Consider the following 23,137-nt stretch of genomic DNA (forward strand, 5'->3'; position numbering starts at 1 on the left):
CCCCACCCACAGGGTTTAATATTGGAAAAGCAGAGACTACTTTGCTGGTAGTGAAATGTCTCACCAGAGTATAATTGTACATTTAGAATGTACACTTTACAGACAAATATAGGTGGATTAAATCTTGCATAGACATGTTTGGCTAGATCTACTCCAAGAGCTGCAGCAACCTATGGCAGTTTAAAGTGTATGTGATTTAAACATCTTGTTTTGATTTAGACCAGTCTACTTTGGTAAGAGCAGGGGTTCTCAAACTGGGGGTTGGGACCACTCAGGGGGTTGGGAGGTTATTATATGGCTGATCACAAGCTGTCAGCCTCCACCCCAAACCCTGTGCTTTGCCTCCAGCATTTATCATGGTGTTTAAATATATAAAAATGTGAAAGGGGTCACCAATACAAAAGTTTGAGAACCACTGGGTAACAGGTTTCAAGAATCTGGCAGGAAAATCTCTTTGGAAAAACTTATCTACCAGCATTTGTACTTGCAACTAAATATTAGAACGCCCATTTATTTCTAACAATACTAAAAAGCAATCCATAAAATGGCTCTCATACTAGAATTTGCCAATATTGGACTTCATTATATAGTTTTATACTCTTAAAATGTGTATTTCTCAGGTACATGAAAATTCAAGCAAATAAATACACATTTACCTTCTCCAATTTTTTCCTTAATTTTGAACACCTTTACAAGCTGTGGCACTGCTTCATAAAGTTTTTCAATATCTTTTTTTACTCCTGTTGAGGAAATAAAGGAAAACAGAAAATATTTTGCTTGGTCTTAGTTTACTAGTTAAATTTCAGGACATATTAGACTTTAATTCATATAAATGAGGGCGAAATTACATAAAAAGTAGTATAAAACAAACCAAGGCTCTCGTCCTACAAAGACATACGCAGGCAGATTTGGATAATACTCATGTGTGTAAAGTTAAATGTGAGCACGCTTGCAGGTTTAGTGCCCAAGACTGCAAAAGAGTAGTAAAGACTATTCCAATTAGCATGGTGCAAGGCACCTGAGGCATTCACATAAAAATATTGTACTGTAAATGGTCAAAGAATGTACAGTTTAAGACAGAGGTGGGCAAACTATGGCCAGTGGGCCACATCCGGCCCATGGGACCGTCCTGCCCACCTCTTGAGCTCCTGGCCGGGGAGGCTAGCCCCCAGCCCCTCCCGCGCTGTCCCCCTTCCCCACAGCTACACCGCCCTGCAGGCAGTGCAGCTGGCTCCGTCCAGGCAGCGGGGCTGCGAGCTCCTGCCGCTCTGAGCAGCATGGTAAGGGGGCGGCAGCGGGAGTTCCGGGGGGCAGTCAGGGGACGGGGGCAGTTGGATGGGGTGGAGGTTCTGGGGCAGTCAGGGGTCAGGGAAAACGGTGGGTTGGATAGGGTGTGGGAGTCCCAGGGGGCCTGTCAGGGGGCAGGGGTGTGGATTGGGGGAGGGCAGTCTGGGGACAGGGAGCAGGGGGGGTTGGATAGGGGGTGGGAGTCCCAGGGAACCTGTAAGGGTGTGGATAGGGGTCGGGACAGGGAGCAGGGGAGGTTGGGTCCCGGGGCAGTCAGGGGACAAGGGGTGGGGTTGGATGGGTCAGAGGTTCTGAGGGGGTCAGTCAGGGGGGTTGAAGGGGGCAAATAGGGGGCAGGGGCCAGGCTGTTTGGGGGGCACAGCCTTCCCTACCCAGCCCTCCATACAGTTTCGCACCCTGATGTGGCCCTCTGGCCAAAAAGTTTGCCCACTCTTGGTTTAAGAGGCAATCTGCAAAGAGTTTAACTTTTTTGGCTTGAGACTCATGATACATGAATATCCACCTTTTTGCTTTATTTATTTTTTTTGGTCCATACCTCTATTGATTAAATTTGGTGTCTCTGATCCACCTTCATGGGAAAACCCAATTGAGAGGGGCATTAAACTCTGCCACTCCTGACATAACTGCTAACTGAATGCAAACAGTATTGCCCCATCTATCATGCTCTATAATTTATATGCTGCTACAATGTTTTGTTTTAAAACTCATAAATTGTTGCCACTCAGCATGGCGTGGCAAACGCTAAAAATGAATCTGATCTCTGATTATTGTTCAGAGACTAACATACACATGGAGTTAGTAATGTCACCATTTCATAGAAGACATATCTACACTGGCTGCTGAGAAATGGATATGTAAGAGGTAAACTTCAAAGAATAAAAGACAAAAGGGTTTAAAAAGGAAAGTATTAGGAAGACAAACTTGTGTTATCATTGGAGGTCTGTTAAAAATATTCAAAAAACCCTCGATTATATTTAAATTGTTGCATTTTATACTACAATCACTAGATGGCATAGAAAGGATACTGCATTCTTATTGGAAAACTAAGGAATTTCACTCAAAGGATGAGCCTGTGTTACTTTAGAAAAGTATTTATTAGAGGACTCATGAATGCCTTCTAAAACACACTTCTTTTGAAATTTAGAGAAATTCTAATTTATGCTGTTTTATTAGATGTTCTAACTACTGTCATGCAACAATAAACCATTATGCTACTGCCAAAATACTATAAAGCCTTAGAACACAGAGCATATGAAAATATACACAAGGCAAGTTGCATTTAAAGTTGAAATATTTTACAATGGTGGGGCTCAAATAGTGTCACCCTTTATCAACTTATGTAACACTAGTGTTTGACTCTTAAGTCCATATTTAGACACCTAGCTTGATATTTCAAAGTCATGAGAACCAAAGTCATTGGCCTATACTTTTATGGAGTTTGTGGCTAATTACTGCAGCAAGGGTAAAATGTTCCTGCAATAGATGTTTTCAAGAATGGTTTGTATTGTTTTCACATAATAATAATAAATAATGTAGTATTTCATAGGAGCTAAACTCATATGTATTATACATTCTAAAAAGGGAGAGGGAAAATCATTCCCAAATTAACACATATAATAGCAAAACGTTTAAACTAGGATTATATATTATACAAAGAAGCATAGTAAGCACTGATGTAACAAATATCATGAACAATGAAAATCAATTTATAAAGTCATAATACCAGAAAGATTACAATAGGCATGTACTCTGTATGTATATGTATTCCCAAACCCACACATTAGCCCAAGTGAACAAATTTCACTGCTGCAACATCAACAGAAGACTGAAATGTGACTCTTGAATCCTTTCCCTGCTTTCAAGAACCTGAAAACAGATGTCAGAAGTCCCCATTAGAGTTTTAAAATAATTTTTAGTTGAAAGTTAATTACAAAAAACTATACATATTAAACTGCTGAAGGCTACTGCGCCCACACTATGTATTTCACCTCATCATTCTTCCTCATCTTTCTCCCACTGCCAAGTCTTTCCCCTCTTTTAAAATATCCTCATTAACAGTGGTTACCCATCCAGCCTTTCCAAGCTTGTATCCACACTGCAAAAATAAAATTCATGTTAGTTTTTTTTTTTTTAAAAAACTTTAAAAAAAAAAACCCCGAACTCCTAACATTTAAGTCACTGCCATTGGTTGGTACTGGGCAGGCAAAAGTGCAGCAGATCTTTTTTAGAAGAAAAAGACTATCATTTTCACCCTATAATACTTGTTTTGAAGTGTTTCAGTGACTAAGTGTAGAGTATACTCCTGGAGAAATTCTGTCACTGCGCATGCACAGAATTCATGTCTACCACCGATTTCTTTGCTTCCCCACAGAAAAATTACTTCTGACGGGAAAGCAAAGGGAAGCTGCAAGAGCGGTTATGCGCCCCTTCCTGGCAGCACAGGAAAGTTGGCTCAGGTGCCCAGAGCAGCCGACAGAGACGTAAATCACCAGCAGTAAGCGGGAGCTGGGCAGTCATGCAAGCGAAAGACACCCTCTATCCCTCACTCACTATTGCAGCACACTTGGTGTGGAGGGGCAGAGTTTCAGGGTGTTTCTGAGGAGGTAGGCATGAGGCAGGCTCTGTCTCCTCAGGCAGGTGTAAAAGTTTTAAGGCTCCTTCACATTGCCAGAGGGGTGTAAAGGACGGTATGGCCTTATAAATGCTTATGGTGCTTTTGTGGTTAAAACTGGTCTAAATTTTTGGACTGAAAAAATTTCCTATACAAGTGTGCTCCATAAACTGTTTGCTACTAACTTTTCTGGAGATGGTCAGTAGCCAATATAAATTGTGAACTTGATTCCCCAGCCCTCGCTTGCTCTTCAGTTGCCTATGATGTAACTGAACATATGGCTGCATGTATTTGTTGACTAATAACTAGAAATAAAGGGTCAAACCTAGCAACATTACTATTAGGCATGGGGCTTTAGGGATTTCCTCCAGTGCTCTCCACTCCCATTCTCATTCTCCATCCATTGTATTGTAGTTTAAATAAACTATCGAAATAATTGAAACCAGAGTGATTATATTGTGTTCTTTTGACAAATAAAATATGCAGAATTTTAAAATATTGTGCACAGAATTTTAAGTTTTTTGGTGCAGAATTCCCCCAGGAGTACTCAGAGTAGAGAGCACCTAATAGCACAAGATGCTGAGTTAAGCAAAGTAGCTCAGCATCCTGGCCACTCCGGAATCCTATGAGGCATGGCAAACTGGGGACTCTGTAAGCTAGGTATATTATTTTAGAACTGATGAGGAATAACCCCCAGCAAGATCTTAATGTTCATGTCAAAGTTTTTGCTTTGACTAACAAAATGAAGAATTCAGAAATTTACACTCTGCTACATCAACGACAAGTCAACGCTTCAAATATTAATAGCACATATCTGCACCTGTGGTGGAAAGTGACAGTAACAAGCAAAACCTTTTATTAAGTGGTTATACAGTATATTAAATGTAAGAATTACAACACATTTGTTTTCTCACTAAGTATTTTTTGCTTTATTTGTACAGTAATAAAATCATATTTTTGTCATTTTCACAAAATGAAAGCTTAATTGTGTTAATCTTGGGAAGTCTTTAGAAGTTTGATTTTAAAAAGTGCTGACAACACACAAATATTTTCAGATGCTTAATAGAAAGCAAATACATGTGGATGTTTTCTCAATGTATGTGGGCTTTCCTAGCTTTTAGTTAAAATGGAAATCCACCATTTGCCCAATGACTGTTTTTGGTTACAAATGATGAAAAGCTATAACCATTTACCTCAATACTTCCCTCCCACCTCACCCCACCACCTCACTTTAACACAAAACAAATGTTTAAGATGGTGTTTGGAGGATTAAGAAAAAATATCAAATGCCAATCAGATCACTTTGGCCAGCAATGACAAATGAACAATTCTCAACACCATATGAGTGGAACAGTCTTCAAAATAATGTCCATATTTGTACAGTTTCCCAGGTGAATACAATGAGAAATATAGAAGAGACTTTCATGTGATACTGTCCATTTTAAAGGATGTTTGCTTTAAATCACTGATTCTAATCAGCAATCACAGAACCTGGATTTAAAATGATTATTTTAATCATTCTGCATTTGTACTTTTCAGTTATTTTCCTAAAAAAAGTTGATTCTCATTGGTTGGTAACTATTAAAACATGTTGATTTGCAACTAAACATACCCATCTCCTAACTTTGCTGCTCATTTTTGCTACCAGGAAGTTAAACCACATTTATTTAAGCAATTATATAGCTTAACATACATCTATTCAGATTCTTAATTTTTAAATTGTTATTACATAAGAAAACAGTGTGTGATGCATTTGTTTTATTTTACTTGATTTGTGTCATGCCATATTTGAATAAATGCACAGAACAGCACTTTGTTGTTATAAAAACTAAATGTGCTAGAGACAAAGTATCAACATATGTTTTTGCATTTAAAACTAATTGCTTTATTAAACAAAGGAACTACTGAATAAATTAGTCATTGACCTGAACTATTTGAATAAATTGAAATGAAGAAAATATTCTTTCTGCACCTGCAGAGGAGGCTACTGCTGTCAAAAGCGGGTTTAGCACTTCCACAACCTCTAGTTCCAGGTGCTTAGCCAGTGACTTCCAGCAGTTCAGTGCTTTGACCTTCTTTAAAACTTGGCAGCAAATATGCACTGCTTAATATTTTTTGTACTTAATTTAAATGATCGATAAATAAGCAACTTAAGGGCTAGCATAGGTTGTCGATTTCAACTCTAATTTAAAATAAACCTGTATTTAAATACAAAAATCAGGGTTTTTGAACACTATTGTGGTTTTTTTTTGTATCTAATCTGCCAAAGATAAGAGATGAGACCCTATAAATGCCATTCAAGACAGAACGGTAAAGACTGCAGAGTACATAAAGAGCATTCTTACATCACCCAATGACAGTTACATTACTGTGTTCTGAAGAAGGTCCTATACAGATTTTATTTATCAGAAGGCCAGTAACAATAAGGTTGAGCTTCGCAAGTGAGCACAGGAGGAGGACTCAGATATTTCTGACTTCTGAAAACATAACGTATAAATGGCCATCCTGGGTCAGACCAATGGTCCTTCTAGCCCAGTAGCCTGTCTTCCGACAGTGGCTAGTGCCAGATGCTTCAGAGGGAATGGACTCAGCAGGACAAGTAGCGAGTGATCCATCATCCAGTCCCAGCTTCCGGCAGTCGGAGGTTTAGAGAAACCCAGAGCACAGGGTTGCATACCTGACCATCTCTAGCTAATAGCCATTGATGAACCTATCTTCCATGCACTTAAGTCTTCTTTGAACTCTGTTATACCTTTGGCTTTCACAACAGCCCTGGCCACGAGATCCAAAGGTGACTGTGCATTGTATGAGGAAGTACTTCCTAACATTTGTTTTAAACCTGCTGCCTATTAATTACATTGGGTAACACCTGGTTCTTCTGTTTATATGAAGGGCTAAATAACACTCATTCACTTCCTCCACACCATTCATGATTTTATAGACCTATCATATCCCCCCTCAGTTGTCTCTGTAACTGATAGGGTAAGTGCTATTGAAATAAAACAGCTTTTAGTACAAGGTTGCTCATCTTGCTCCAGCTGAAGCAAGTCTAAAAAAAATTGAGTCCTGCATCTTGCTGGGCTGGTAAAGAATCTTCTATCTTTCAGAGCTTTACTAAAAGAAGTATTGGGGGTAATTTCTTATAGGAAGCCTCTTTGGTCACAGGATTGCTTCAGAAAAGTCCATAGCTTAGAGAAAAAGCCTCAACTCTGTCAAAGCATTCTTAGACAGCACAGACTGGAGGGCCATGCCTTAAATAAAATAAGTTTGTCTCAGGTGACAACATATCTTTAAAGTCTCTAAAATCAGTAGCCCTGTACCCTCACTGCAGTCTCCAGCTTTGGTTTACTTTGTGCTACCCGCCTAATGGTCCCAATGCAGCCCTTCATTTGGTGCCAATGTCCTTCTAAACAAATGCTAGACAGAGAATCCACTCAACTGGCTTGATTTCATCCAGAGTCTGCACCAGCTTCCACTGGCAGAAGTCTGTCCAGACACATTTCAGAGTAACAGCCGTGTAAGTCTGTATTCGCAAAAAGAAAAGGAGTACTTGTGGCACCTTAGAGACTAACCAATTTATTTGAGCATGAGCTTTCGTGAGCTACAGCTCACTTCATCGGATGCATGCCGTGGAAACTGCAGCAGACTTTATTTATACACAGAGAATATGAAAAAATACCTCCTCCCACCCCACTGTCCTGCTGGTAATAGCTTATCTAAAGTGATCATCAGGTGGGCCATTTCCAGCACAAATCCAGGTTTTCTCACCCTCCACCCCCCCACACAAATTCACTCTCCTGCTGGTGATAGCCCATCCAAAGTGACAACTCTATCACCAGCAGGAGAGTGAATTTGTGTAGGGGGGTGGAGGGTGAGAAAACCTGGATTTGTGCTGGAAATGGCCCACCTGATGATCACTTTAGATAAGCTATTACCAGCAGGACAGTGGGGTGGGAGGAGGTATTTTTTCATATTCTCTGTGTATAAATAAAGTCTGCTGCAGTTTCCACGGCATGCATCCGATGAAGTGAGCTGTAGCTCACGAAAGCTCATGCTCAAATAAATTGGTTAGTCTCTAAGGTGCCACAAGTACTCCTTTTCTTTTTGTCCAGGCACAGTTCACTTCACCAGAGGACCTGCAGCTAGATGGCACAGATCCCAAAGTGGGTGGCATTAGTCAAGGAGGCAATAGGGGCAGAATGCTCAGAGAATGCACTAATTCAACAGTCTCTGCTGTTGGGGATCCTGCAGAGCCTTGGCAATAAATTATGGCTGCCCCAATGGGTGCAAACACCCCCTGTCCTCTCCTGGGGGTGGGATGGAACTTCCCCATCATTGCAAAGGGATGCAAACTACATGACTGTGCAGGGGATTGACAATGTCTATTACTTCTAGTTCATGTGTTCAAATCCTGCCCAAGACAATAGTGACCCGAGGTCATCATCATTAGAGGTGGGCAGCCAATTTATAGGAAATAACTTGGAGGGTTAAAGCTATTTTCTCACCTCTGAAGGACAACGCTGAGACCCATCCTGAGGCACAATAGAGAAGTAGCACTGTGGCTCTGGTCTTTGGCAAGATTACTTTGATCTCAAGGGCTATCAATATGGAAGTCTTCATAAATATTTGAGCATAAGCTTTTGTGGGATGCTCAAATAAATGCCTGAACGTGCCACCAGACTCAGTCTATATCCACAAAACAAACACTGCTACACGTCTGATACTTGACATACTTTATATTCACCAAGTAAAGTATGGATTTTACTAGCTCAGGACATAATTTTAGATTATATCATAAGAGTAATAAATTTCATAGTACTATTCTTTTACAATTCACCAATCCTATTGGAATACTGCAGCTACATAATGGGCAGAAACAAGCCTGGAAATGTCAATTCAAAGCCCCTGAACATTGAACTTTTTTGTTAAAGCTTTTCCTCTCGAATCTTGTTACATGTATTCTTTGTGTAACAGGATCTTATCCAACAATACATATATACAGTAGTAGTCTCTAAAGTGAAGGGGAAGAGAAACATGGCAGCAAAAAAATTTCAATCAACAGCCTAAAATACATACCTGACAACTTGCTGTTCTTTTCATGTTTCCTATAGAAATTTTCAGCCTGCAGAGGAGGTTGTTCATCTTGATAAGTGTTCAAGGATGCTTCCATCACAAAACTATCAAAGTAAAATACAAGGTCTATGAGGACAATTACTAATATGATCAGAGAGAATGCCTTAGGCCTGCTTGCTCCCATTCTCCCTCCCCACCTAACAAGATTTAGGGAGACGACATTAAGTTTAGGAAGTCCCTTACAACCCACTGATAGTGAAATCCCTTGCACATCCTCAGAGCGGGAGACTAACACAAATCAAATCCTCATCAGTAGCCACAGGGGAAGCTGAACATTAATACGCAAATCATTCCCTTCCATCCCCAGAGTGTTTCTTCACTAACAGATAGCATTACCCTTCTCCCAAATCCTTCCTTAGAGGGAAGAAAAACACTAACACACCATAATCCATATGTACTCCAGGATCTACAGTAAGAACAGCCATAATGGGTCAGACCAAAGGTCCATCTAGCCCAGTATCCTATCTTCTGACAGTGACCAATGTCAGGTGCCCCAGAGGGAATGAACAGAACAGGTAATCAACAAGTTATCCATTCCCTGTTGTTCGTTCCCAGCTTCTGGCAAACAGAGGGGGAGCAAGTAACACATTCATCAACAAAAATCCTGTTACAGAATGTAACAGCAAAAATACAAAAGAAAATGAGTGATATAAAAATCAAAATTCTCCATCCCCAAAAATTAAACAAACTGTTTTAATATACCTCCTTCTAGATTTTGGGGAGACTGTGAAACTCTGTGGCATATTAGGATACACAACTGAGGCGGTGTCTACACTGCCACTTTCAGCACTAAAACTTTAGTCGTTCAGGGGTGTGGAAAAAACACACCCTTGAGTGACAAAAGTTTTAGCACTGAAAAGCACCAGTATAGAGCTTTATTGCCGGGAGCCGATAAAGCTGTTGCCCCCCATTTGGGGTAGTTATTTTTTATTGTTGGGAGAGCTCTCCCCGGGAGATAGAGTGACTACACTGCCCACATCACAGTGCTGCATTGTGGGCATCATAGACAGACCCTGAGAAATTGGTAGGCCTACTTGCTGAAGCAAAACAAGACAAACACAGACTCTTGGATACAGGAAAACAAACATTGTTACTAATATTCCAAACAGTGCTACCAGACCCACTTATTATTAAAGTTGTCAGATGCTTCCTGTTACAAGACCCTGTTTTCAGTTGTTTATATCTTTGCCAAATTTTAGCTGTTTAGGCTGAAATTTTCCATGCCAAGTGTTTGCCTAAGACTGAAGTTTTCTGGAAAATACCAGCCAATGCAGTTCAGCCATCTCTAAGAGCAACGCTAGGGGAAAAAATACATTATTTTCTCAATGTTAAAAATTTTTGGTGATTTTTTTTCTTTAAAAATTTCTAGTGTCCCCATGCTTTAGAGCAGGACTTGAAATCTAGCAGGGAGTGTCCTTTGTATCAGGGATGTGCCTTTTGCGGTCTCAGTGAAAGTCTGCCCAAATTTGGCCATGGGATAAGCATTTTTAAAAAATTACAGTTGCACATGGTCAGTAAAGACATCTTAGATTTTTGCACCTAACTTCCCTGAAGCATTCATCTGCACCAGACAAGTTCCAGCCCAGTGCTGAGCATGACTTTCTCTGCAATTGCAGCTCTTGGCTGCTGCAGGCCATGCCTTGGAGCACTTGAACTGAGAGAAGGAAGAGGATCCCCACCCTCAGCTCTGGATGACATCCCTCCCCACTGGATGAGGAAGATACATGATTTGAATGCAAATGAAATAACAGCTAGACCGGGGTGTGGGGAGTAGATTGGGACAAAGCAGGGGAGGATGGGAAGTTGGGGCAGGTTTAAGGGGACTGGGAACATGTAGGACAGGAGGAGGGGTGACAGATATGATGAGTTTTTGTGGCACCTTAGAGACTAACAAATTTATTTATGCCCAAATAAATGTTAGTCTCTAAGGTGCCACACGTACTCCTCGCTCTGTTTGCTGATACAGACTAACACAGCTCTGAAATTAGTGAGTTTGGGCCCAAGAAAGAGCGAAGAGACTCTTGAGAGAACAAGGCAGGGCAGAGAGTCTGTGCTGTGTGTATGCAGGAGGCGCGGATTGCAAATTACAGCAGCGATGGCTCCCCCGAAATTCAGCCTCCATCCCCGACGCCCTGCGCAAAGCAGGTGACAGTCCGCACGCTGCCCTCCCTCCTTCCGGCGGTCCCCCCCAAACTCCCGTGCAGAGGTGGGCACGGGAACTGCCCAAGGGTCGGAGCTCCAGCTCCTCAACGAGCAGGGCCGGGCCCTTGGCACGGGGAGGCGGGAGCCAAGCAGGTCAGTACTTTAAAACCGAGCTCAGGGCCAGCCCCACGGGCCAAGAACGGACTGAGAGCGCCCGTCTCCAGCGCCTGGGTGGGCCCCTTAGGGCCAAAGCCCAGGAGCCACACAGCAGGCCGGCCCGCCTCCCGACACCGGCCGACAGGGGCTAGAAACGCACGGGCAGCCCCGAACAGACGCTTCCCCTCCCGCCACGGGCCGAGCCAGCCCGGGCCAGGCCGCGCCGGGCGCTGGGCGGGAAAGCTGCCCTGAGGGAGGAGGCGTCCCCCGGCCCCAAACCGCGCTCAGCCCCGGCGATGGGGCAGGCCATTCAGCGACAGCCCGTCGCGGGAAGCCGGCCGGGGTACGTGGCGGCCGCCCCGGAGTGGATGTGTGTCGGGAGGGGGGGGTGGAATCTCTTCCACTCACAGGCAGAGCAGCGGCGGCAGCGGGTCCCAGGGCGCCAAGAGTGGGGTTTTTGCCTGATGCCGCCTTTTGCGGACAACCCCCACGGCGGCCAATCCTAGCGTTTGTTAGAAGCGGTAGGAGAATTCACCAATAGCAACCCTTCCAAGAAAACAGTGCTTCTATTGGCCAACGAGCAGGGTGAGGGGAGGAGGGGTGTGGCCAGCTCTGAGCTCGAGACCTTTGGGGACTGGGAGTTCTCTTCTAGCTATTAACCGGGTGGCAGATGCGACCCACGTTGTGCCGAGGAGGGAGGTGCTGTGAGTGGCCCTGGAAACCACAGCTTGTGTGTGACTCGACTCGCTTGGGACTGTATGTCCTGGCTTAGGTTATCATTTCAGAAGCAGAGCCCCTATAGGAATGCTGTTGTACCTTAGAAAGGAGATGAGGTGCCCTCAGCTTTCTTGGTAGAAACTACTATCAGCAGCGCATGATACAATAATACTGAGCACAGTTTTTATTGTGGAGTTACAACGTACGATATGGTGTTAAACTGTTTCTGCACTGATTGGGTTACTAAATAAACTGGACATTATTGATTACCTAAATACTACATGCTGAAGTGAAAATGTTCCTCAACTTTTTTAACTGTTCTCTTTGGATCAACTTCTGCATTCATTTACACTTTCTGTAATCCCCTGAAGTCAACTGATTGCATTCTTGTAAGGGCTCAAGGAAGAAGCTCAGTGTGGAATAGCTGATTAGTGTTACTGAATAGCTATTCCGCACTAACTCCCTGTGTGGATACTTTTATTCCGCACCCTTTGGAAGTGGATTAATTTAAACCATAAAAGGGCTCTTGGTGCAGAATAAGATCTACAACCTATCCTGAAAAATGATCCCCCCATTCTCACAGGCCAATCCTCGCTTACAGGCAGACCCCCAACCTGAAGCAAATACTCATGAGCAACTACACACCACACCACAGAAACACTAACCCAGGAACCAATCCCTGTAACAAATCCTGTTGCCTTTTCTGTCACCATATCTACTCTAGCAACATCATCATAGGAACCAGCCACAACAGCCACACCACACAGGCTCATTCACCTGCACATCTACTAATGTGATATATGCCATCATGTGCCAGCAATGCCCCTCTGCCATGTCCATTGGCCAAACCGGACAGTCTCTGCGTAAAAGGATAAATGGACACAAATCAGACATCAGGAATGGTAACATACAAAAGCCAGTAGGAGAACACTTCAATCTCCCTGGACATTCAATAACAGATTTTAAAGTAGCCATTCTTCAACAAAAAAAACTTCAAAAACAGACTTCAAAGAGAAACTGCAGAACTATAATTAATTTGCAAACTTAACGCCATCAGTTTGGGCTTGAATAGGGACTGGGAGTGGCTGGTTCACTACAAAAGCAATTTTTCCTCTCTTGGTATTGACACTTCCTCATCAATTATTGGGAGTGGACCACATCCACCCTGACTGAAATGACCTTCGACATTGGTTCTCCATTTTTAAGGTAACTCCCTTCTCTTCATGTGCCAATATATATTTATGCCTGTATCTGTAATTTTCACTCCATGCATCTGAAGAAGTGGTTTTCTTACCCATGAAAGCTTATGCCCAAATAAATCTGTTAGTCTTTAAGGTGCCACCAGACACCTCATTGTTTTTCTGGATACAGACTAACACAGCTACCTCTCTGTACAGAATAAGAGTGTCCACATGGGGCATAGCTATTGTGCTTTAAATTCACATCCTAGCTATTTCAAACTAACTTCCCTGTGAATTCCCCATGTAGACAAGCCCTAAATGAGAAGAACATGTCCCTTAGATGTTTTTTATTCATACATGTTTCCACCATAGTCTTTTTCCTCCCATACTTGGAATCAAAAACATTGGTCTTGCTGAGAACTAGCTCTCCAGAAGTTGTGTACCTAAATCTCCTATTCCCCAAAAGTGAAATATAAGATTCTGTTTATTAAACATTCCATATTGAGAATGTTAACTTTATCCATTGTTAAATTTATGCAAAGATTAAAGCTTTCAGCGTTCTGAAGGGAACCCTGTAGCATGGCTATTATATTAAGTTTACACTGAAATTAAGAAGGAAGATGCTAACTCAGGGCCAAATTTTACCATCTTTATTATGGTTGAATAGTATTTTTCTCCATAGATAGTCCCTATGCAGGTTGAGGGGTGAGAGGATGTAAACCTCTCTTTAGTGGCTCTCTAAAAGTGGCTTTAAACCACTTTTGAACTCCCTAGTTTTGGACCCGCTGCTTTAACCTGCACAAGCTGCCAGCAGCCCCAAAGGGCCATTACAGCAGCCAGAGATCAATATAAAAAGTAGAGTAAGAAGCATTAAATCGCAGTCTGAACTAAGGATGAAAGTATTCAAGAGCAGATTATAGGACAAATTAATAAAATGAGGAATGACATGAGGAAAATTCACAGGCCAGATTCTGTTCTTGTTAACCCATGTAACCCATAGAAGTTAGTGGTGTTGAACAGGTGTGAGTGAAACTAGGTTTTGTCCCAATGTTTATGTGCTTTAATTTAGGATCATGTTGCTTATTAAAAGAATCCACCTACATTTGTTTCTGAGGGGTCTAGTATCACACAATAGTTTATTTTTTAAAAGTAATATTTGTCAAAAAATACTTCCTTATCGTCACTATCTGATAATTTGCAAATCTACCACTCTACTCCAGACCTGTCTCCTTCTGTCCAATCCAGACTCTCAGCCTTTATCTCTGATATCCCTTCCTGGATGGCTTGCCAACAATTTAAATTACCATGGCCAAAATTAAGATCCTTATTTTCTCTCATAAATCCTCTCTACTCTCCATTTTTTTCTGTCATTGACATTAAGGTTATCTTTTTCCTTGCCACTCAGTCTCATAACCTGAGAGTCATCTTGAATTCCTCCCTCACTCTACCTTCCCCTCTAAGGCTGCATCCAAATGTTACTGTTTCTTTTTCCACCCTATCTTAAAGATCTTACCATTCCACTCTGTCCAAACACCTAAAACTCTACTTCATGCACTGATCATCTTCCATTTTGATTACTCTAACACATTCCACTCTATCATCCCTAACACTCACATCATCTCCTCTGGGTGCCTCCTGAATTCAGCTGCTGAAACTATCTCCCTTGCTCACTGATCTCACCCTTGTCACTCTCCCTCTTAAAATCTCTCCATTACATCAAATATAAACTTCTTGTACCCACCTCCAAGACCCATCTCTCTATGTATCTGACATTGTCTCTTATGGTGTTACCACCAACTTCTTTTGCTCTGCCAACACTGTGAGACTTGATGTCCCCTTCATCTCTTTCTCTAGCAAATATTTTGGTACCTTTTTGCTTGCTGTCTCCTATGTATGGAACTCGCTCTACTTAACCAGCACCTCTAGTCATTTTGAATACTTCCTGAAAACTCACCTCTTTTGCAATACTTATAACAAGTGACTCAGTTGTATTCATTTATTTCTTTATCTTCTATATAGTTAGATAGATATAGATACTCTAGACCACTCCCACCCCATCTTCGCAATGCCTGCCCAAACTCCAGCTTTACCTCTGACTTATCTGGATGGAACCCAGGAGTTAGAGAGGGGAAGCAGAGAGAAGCGCAGCTCTCTCTCCTATGCTAAAACTAGAGGGAAGCTCCGTCCCCGTGCAGGGTGGGATAGGAAAGGGTATGTCCACACAGCAAAGAAAAACTCATGGCTGGCCTGTGCCAGCTGTCTCAGGCTCACGGGGCTCAGACTGCAGGGCTATTTAATTGCTGTGTAGACTTCTGGGCTCAGGCTGCAGCCTGAGCTCTGGGACCGTCACATCTCGCATGGTCACAGATCCTGGGCTCCAGCCCGAGCCCAGACAGCTACACACAGCAATGAAACAGCCCTGCTAGCCCAAGCCCCGTGAGTTCAAGTCAGCTGGCATGGGCCAGCCCCGGGTGTCTAGTTGCTGTGTAGAAATATCCTAACAGGCCCCCAGAGCTCCCCTTCTCTTTATCTGGTACAGTAAGAGCTCCATCTTCTGTTTCAATCCACTTTAACCAATGAGCTTCAGCCAGCTCCCTCAATTCTATCTGTCTATCTTAGCTGGGGACTAGGAAAAAAATAAATTGCAACCATTCAGGGTGGCTTCATGTACATGATGAACATGAAAGGTGACAAGCCGGAACCATATGGAACCTTGCTTAAAAGAACCCTTGAGGCAGGTGAGCAATTCCTGAAAACAACCTCTGGGATCTCTCCAAGAGGAAAGAATGAAGCTACTGAAAAGTGATTGTGTCCACCACTGCAGAGTCTGCAGGTAGGTTAACAATGTCTTGTGGCTGCTGACAGGTCTAAAAGAATCAGCACTGACAATGGACCATGCCTGGGGACTAATAATCTGCTAGTTTAACTGGTGAAGCCTCCTTACTCTACTCAAACCTAAAATCTTCTGAATAGATTTTCCTTGAAAGATAATTGACACATTTATCTGACACTTACAGGTACAAGAGTCTGTCATCCCTCTGTATTGCCAAGAACTCCTGCCCATAAGTTAAAATTGTTCTTGTGTAGGTTGTCCTTGCCCTGGCAGTCTGTGCAAAATTAAAGTTTCATGTCTATGAAAATGCACAGCACTTCCAGTCCAGTAAGAAACATTGTTCAGTCTTTATCAGCCTGAAACTCAAATGTAACAAGTAAAATACCACTTGGTCTTAATTCCCCTTTTTGGTTTTGAAATATTGTTCTGTGCAAATAGTTGCCCCTCTTTAAGATTATGTTGAGATCTCTTCAAGTTTCCTCACTCATCAACAGTATTGTCAACCCAAAGCATTCAAAACTCATGAGTCAGACCCACCCCCAAAATCATGAGATTTCCTTAAAAAGCATGAGACTTTTACAAAATAATTAAAGTTTTGAGCTTTTTATTTGCATTCAGATTTTGCACCGTTAAGTTACACTTAGATTACATTTTCATGCTTTTCCCTGTAACCATGAAGGCTAGAAAATTACTTTTTTATTTAAATGAAAACTGAGATTTTAAGTAATCACTTAGATGTAAGAGTGGGATCTTTAAGAAAAACACCAAATGTCACAAGACTCATGATAAAATCACCAAATCTGGCAATACTATATTAGCCCTCGTATAACACATAGCCAGATGTGGTGATGACTATGCAGGCCAGCATTTTCCGGTCTAGGGGTTGCTATCCCCAGGTGGATGGTGAAGGTTAGTCATCCTAGCTCAGCAAAATTTCCAAAACCTAGCAGTAACTAGGACCCAGGCAGAGTGAGTTGAAGGTAGACAAGGAGAAGCTGTAAGGCAGTCATGTGAAATAGTTTGGATCACTTGGTACGCTGGGCCCATTCAAATAAAATGTGTTTTAATATAGCCAAATGCAAAGTTATACAGCTGGGAACAAGGATGCATGCTGTACCTATAGAATGGGGGACCGTATGCTGGACAGCAGTGACTCGAAAAAAGATTTATGGGTCATAATGCATAATGAGCGCCCAGTGCAATGCTGTGGCAAAAAGGGCTAATGCAATCCTTGCATGTATAAACAGCAGAGTAACCGATTTTGCCTCTGTATACAGCAATGGTCAGGTCAATATTGGAATGCTGTGTACAGTTCGGGTGTCCACATTTTAAAAAAAGATGTTGAAAAATTGGAGAAGGAGCGGCAAATGGTTAAAGGACTGGAGAAAATGCCCTACAGTGAGAGACTTTTAGCACTCAATCTGTTCAGTTTATCAAAAAAGAAGATTGAGAGATGACTGGGTTATAGTGTATAAGTACCTTCATGAGAAGAAGATACTGGGTACTAAAGAGCTCTTTAATCTAGGAAAGAAAGGCATAACAATGGCTGAAAGCTGAAACAAGACAAATTCAAATGATAAATTAGTTACAAATTTTTAAACGTGAGAGCAATTAATCATTGGACAAAGGTACCAAAGGAACTGGTGGAGTTTCCCTTTCTTGATGTCTTCAAATCAAGAGTGAATGCCTTTCTGGAAGATATACTTTAACCAGGCATAAGTAAAACTTTAGTCCCACACAAGTTATTGGGCTTAATGCAGGGGTAACTGGTTGAAATTTAATGGCTTGTGATATACAGAAGGACAGACTAGATGATCAGATGGCCCATTCCAGCCTTAAATTCTATTAATTCTCCTGCAGCCGACCCAGGTTCAGTTTCTCATGCCTTGCCTGTACTTTCCATTTCACACCTCTCCACTTCACTTGCACTGCACTCTGTTACAGGGAAGTGCCACTTGGTGAGAAATCAGCTGTCCTGACTCCATAGCTGAACTGTTCACATTGCTCAGCCAACTGCTCAACACCTCATAGAGCTTCCCTGGAAGAGAGACTATTGCAAAATGGTGAGGGGAGAGATGTAACGGAACTAGCGTCTGCCACCACCTCACCATCCCTAGACAGTACTGCAACAACCTTCCCAGCCATCACCCAGGCTATAGCCAGCATGCCCCACCCAGTATCAACCATTCCCCTTGTCAGCTGCCACTGACCAGAACTCTCCCCTCCCCCCAGCTAAAACCAACCAGGGTTTATTTCTGACTCCACTCTTGCAATCTTTTGTGATATGATTATGGATGTCAATGCTATGAGACTAAAGCTGTGACAAGACTTGATGTGAAGTCACACAGCTGGTGTGGGGGAGGGAGGAAACTGTTGAGAGACTCTGGAGGAGGCACAATTAAAGCTTTCCCAGCAGGCACCAATCTATCTTCAGTAATTTGAACACTTCTTTTAAATATTGCTGCAACATTTTCCAGCACTCTTAGAAAGTTTACTGAGTGTATTGTGCTTGAGCCAAATAGGGTTATATTCATGTAATTAAAGGCAAAAATTGGCCACTTGTGCACATTCTCTAAGTGTTTCTCCGTTTTTCCCTAACTGTATTTTATCTCTTCTCGAGACATCTGTTTGAACCACAGAATTGCAATTTCCTTTGTTATTTGTTTTACAGATTTTCCTAACACGTCTATCACGTTTCTCATTGCCAAACTTTCTGTTTTTGTTCCCCTAGTAGATTTGTGCATAGCACCTAGCTCTTGCTTCAATATCTGACATAGGGCTGAATCTGGTAACCTTATTCACTTGAGTAATTTCATTGTCAATGGGAATACTCGCACATGTGCAGGGAGCAGGTCGTACTTTTGTAATAAAAGCTAAAATGAGATTTTAGGAAACTGCAACTTATTACCTTAACATTTATGATACTGTCAAGATTGCACTGTAAAAATTCATATTATTTAATTCTCCACTCTGACACTAAAGCATCATTTCATTTATATGCAAATAAGACTATATTCTACTGCTGTTTCTCCACGGCAGAAATTGTTTGAAATATTCACAATTTATTAATAAAGCTTCATAAATACGTATTTTTCCACTCAATTGGTAGTAGCCAGGGAGAGAAACTATAAATCAGACTTTTGTTGTTTGTCATAACAAATATGAAGATTTATGGAGTACATAATTAGATGTCCTGTGATTGTAATGGAAATAGTGAATCATCTAGATGAAATACTCTTTTCTTTATGCCTTTCTCCTTGGTAGAGGTACTTTTGGAAAATAGACTATAAAAATTAACAAAGTTATACAAACTGCTCGTGAAAAATAAGATACCATTTAAACGTCATTCACAACAGTATGTGATGAAATAATTGTATTTAACCTCTCCACACTTCACAGTCTGTATAGAATAAGAAATGCAGGTCTAGGATACAAATATTATGATTTGTATAAATGATTGTTTTTATACCAAATTCTGATTTTTTAAATGAATACAGGCTTGATCCTACAAGGTGCTCAACACTCTGGCCCTAACCCAGCAAAGCACGGAAGCACATGCTTAACTTTAAATAAATGACAGGTTTCAGAGTAGCAGCCGTGTTAGTCTGTATTTGCAAAAGAAAAGGAGTACTGTGGCACTTTAGAGACTAACCAATTTATTTGAGCATAAGCTTTCGTGAGCTACAGCTCACTTCATCGCATGCATTACGCTCAAATAAATTGGTTAGTCTCTAAGGTGCCACAAGTACTCCTTTTCTTTTTAAATAAATGAGTAGCCTTGCTGAAGACATTGAAGTAGACATTGTGTGCTGGTGTTAGCAGCAAGTACTAGCTGGGGAACATGCTACATTTGCTTAGAGGAGCAGCAAAAGGCACTCTATAGTGATATCCCTGAACCCATTTTGAGGAATACTGTACTGGCTGGTAGAATTGCTGTTGCAGAGTATGTTCTGGGAAGTGTTAGCTACACAAATGTGCTATAAATAACACAAACCAGTAATGCTGGTCAGAGTAGAATTTAGTCCTGCATATGTGTACGGTAATGCAGAGTTCATTATCAGATGTTTAGAATTATGAAGTCCTTCAAAAACAATGACTCTTGTGTTTTCTTGTATAACTTCTTGTTTTGAATTTAAATGCTAATTTTAAAATAGGTCTACTCACCACACTCTTTTCTGGAGAACCAGCCTTATTTTACTGGTCTAACTTTCACTTCTAAAATTTAATTAAATAAACTTTAAAACAAATAAAGTTTGGTGATGCAAACTTGTTTCTGGAAAGACTCTCAAAACTTATATCTGAGGACTATTAGCTGAAATCCTTTGACGAAAGTAGAATGCTGCTACCATTACACTCAGAGTAAGTAACTATTATATGGCCTATTTGTAAACTGTGATCAAAACACAAAATGGAGCAACCATAACCTTAGTAACCTTTAGGATGCCTTCTGACAGCATCATACTACAGATTGGCAATCTTAAATTCTATAGAATATTTATTATGGTATAACATTTCTATTGGCAAATGCATTAAAATTTTAACTCTTAGGACAATTATGGTGCCTTGTTTGGGTAAAAGAGACACTGGTGATATGGTTTATAGGTAAAGAAGTACTTCTGTTCCTCAGAATCATGAGTGAGCACATTTTCTTCATATTTAATCTCATGGGTACCCCTGCTCATTCTCTAAAACACTCTGGCCAAAATTTGCAAACTCTGATGTCTAAATTAGGGACCTATATAAAAATGTAGAACCTAAATAAGTTGCTTCATATTCAGAGGTACTGAGCACAACAGAAAATCAGGCTGCTAATTTGGGTACCTAAGCATGGGTTTTCATGCCTAATTAGGCAGCCAAAGTTGAAAATGTTGTTCACTCTTCTATCACCAGTAGGGCTTTTTCTCAGGGAAGCACTAGCTATCCATTGGCCCTAAAAATGGAGATATGCACTGAAGCACTTTGTCATCTTTTCCAGAGAGTAGGAATTATAAAGGCACTTTTGAAATCAGGTCTTTTTTATGGTATCTCAGTTAAGCCAATAGTTCTGCTTGATTGTGATGTTACAGAAATAATTCTTAAACTTGGACATGTTTATTTACATTTTTGCATTTATGAAAATCAGTGGATAATGTACACTGGAAAAGTGCTATCTAAAGTGTTTATTAATGAAGTGGAGTGCACATTTGATATTACACTCAGAGGACAACTTTCCCCCGTTTGTAGTTGTGGTGCATTTTCATTTAGGAGGTGTTTGGGAGGGAGAATTGTTTGATTCTATTTCTCTACCCTCATATTTTTTGCAGGTATTAAAATGAAAAATGGATTCACTGCTGTGATATGTTGGTGATAATATGAAACGATAGTGAAAGGAATTTCCTTATTACCTAAGGTTAGAAAAGATAGCATCTCATTTTGAATTGGTATAGGACAATACTTTAAGCTTTTATATGCCAGATCATACCAGATTGTCCTAGTTATGACTATAGAACCATATCACCTTTGAGGGAGTTCTGGGAATGATTGTATCTCAGGACACACAATCCTTCCTGGAGCTCTGCAGGGCTTGTGCTGGTGCAGAGGGATGCAGGGTAGGTTTGCCAGGCGTCTGGTTTTCGACCGGAACGCCTGGTTGAAAAGGGACCCTGGCGACTCCGTTAAAAGTCTGGTCAGCGGTGCAATGGGGCTGAGGCAGGCTCCCTGCCTGCTCTTGCTCTGCGCAGCTCCCGGAAGTGGCTGGCATTTCCAACTCCTAGGTGCGCTGGCCCCATCCCGAGTACCAGCTCCACAGCTCCCATTGGCTGGAAACCACAGCCAGTGGGAGCTGTGTGGGTGGAGCCTGTGAGTGCAGGCAGCGCATATAGTCCCCTGACCCGTGCGCCTAGGAGTTGGACATGCCAGCCATGTCCGGGAGCCATGCAGAGCCAGGGCAGGCAGGGAGCCTGCCTTAGCCCTGTTGCACAGCCGACAAGAAGCCCACACTTCGAACCCCTCCTGCACCCCAACCCCCTGCCCCAGGCTGGAACCCCCTCCTGCACCCAAACACACTCCTGGAGCCCGCACCCCACACCCCCTCTCACACCTCAACCCCCTGCCCCAGCCCAGAGCCCACTCCTGCACCCCAAACCCCTCATTCCCAGTCCCACCCCAGAGCCCACTTCCCTAACCAGAACCTTTACCCCCTCCCGCACCCCAATTCCCTGCCCCAGACCGGTGAAAGTGAGTAAGAGTAGGGGAGAGTGAGCTAGAGAGGGAGGGGGATGGAGTGAGCAGGGGCATGGTCTCAGACAAGGGGCGGGGTAGGGGGTGGGGTAAGGGTGTTCTGTGTTGTGCAATTAGAAAGTTGGCAACCCTAATGCAGGGGCATGCTCCTGGCTCTTTCCTGTTATGTCCTGCCCACAGTGGCACTAGGAGAAGCAGTCTCTGTGCTTTGGAGGGTGTGGTGGACCATTCACAAGGAATGCAATGCTAGGCGAAAGGCATTTCTTTGTAACTTCTTTCCTTCTGTGATAAGGCACGTTCTGTCTTTAGACCTGTGTGACATTATAAATAAAATTAGGGCCATGCTTCCCTTTATAGTCAAAATGTGAGTAAGGGCCACAATCTGAAGAAATCTACTACAAAAATTGGATGCACAAGTTATATTTAAGGCACTATATAAATCATTAATTATACATGGCATACCATCCCGTCAGGAGTAAAAAACTGCAGTAATAGGCAGTGTCTATGGCTTAAAACAAACATTAAAAGAGCCCCAAACTTCAGATTCCCTAAGCTCAATCACTGCTCCCATGGGAAACCCACAGGATGGGAGAAAGATTGCAAGAAGCTCCATGTTTGCCTGGCATAGTTTTGTTCCTTCCCAATCTGCCCTGAAGGGGGTTAGGTTTCCAACCTCAGTCTGTTGCAGAGAGACCAGAAATCAGGCTGCAAACGCTGACCCCAAGTATCTAGTGTGGACAGTTGGCTCCTCCCCAGACCATCCATTTTCTCTCATTACCTGCCTTGCCAACCCACAGAGATCAACCACAAAGTATGCCTGCAAAGGGGCTGCCATGA

At 42.1% G+C, this 23,137-nt stretch overlaps 1 protein-coding gene across 1 annotated transcript in view; it reads right to left on the reverse strand.

Moving 5' to 3' along the window:
* Positions 1 to 11,649, reverse strand: part of CDC7 (cell division cycle 7) — a 30,681-nt gene extending 19,032 nt beyond the window's left edge. Inside the window, exons 1-2 of the mRNA XM_073357094.2 lie at positions 8,996 to 11,649; positions 657 to 740 (exon numbers count right to left, since the gene is read on the reverse strand). Coding sequence (XP_073213195.1) covers positions 657 to 740; positions 8,996 to 9,176 — 265 coding nt within the window. The 5' untranslated portion in view covers positions 9,177 to 11,649. The remainder of the gene's footprint in view (positions 1 to 656; positions 741 to 8,995) is intronic.
* Between the last annotated feature and the right edge of the window lie 11,488 nt (positions 11,650 to 23,137).

The sequence above is a fragment of the Lepidochelys kempii genome, chromosome 8 (assembly GCF_965140285.1).
Source record: "Lepidochelys kempii isolate rLepKem1 chromosome 8, rLepKem1.hap1, whole genome shotgun sequence".
In the NCBI taxonomy this organism is placed as follows: domain Eukaryota; kingdom Metazoa; phylum Chordata; order Testudines; family Cheloniidae; genus Lepidochelys; species Lepidochelys kempii.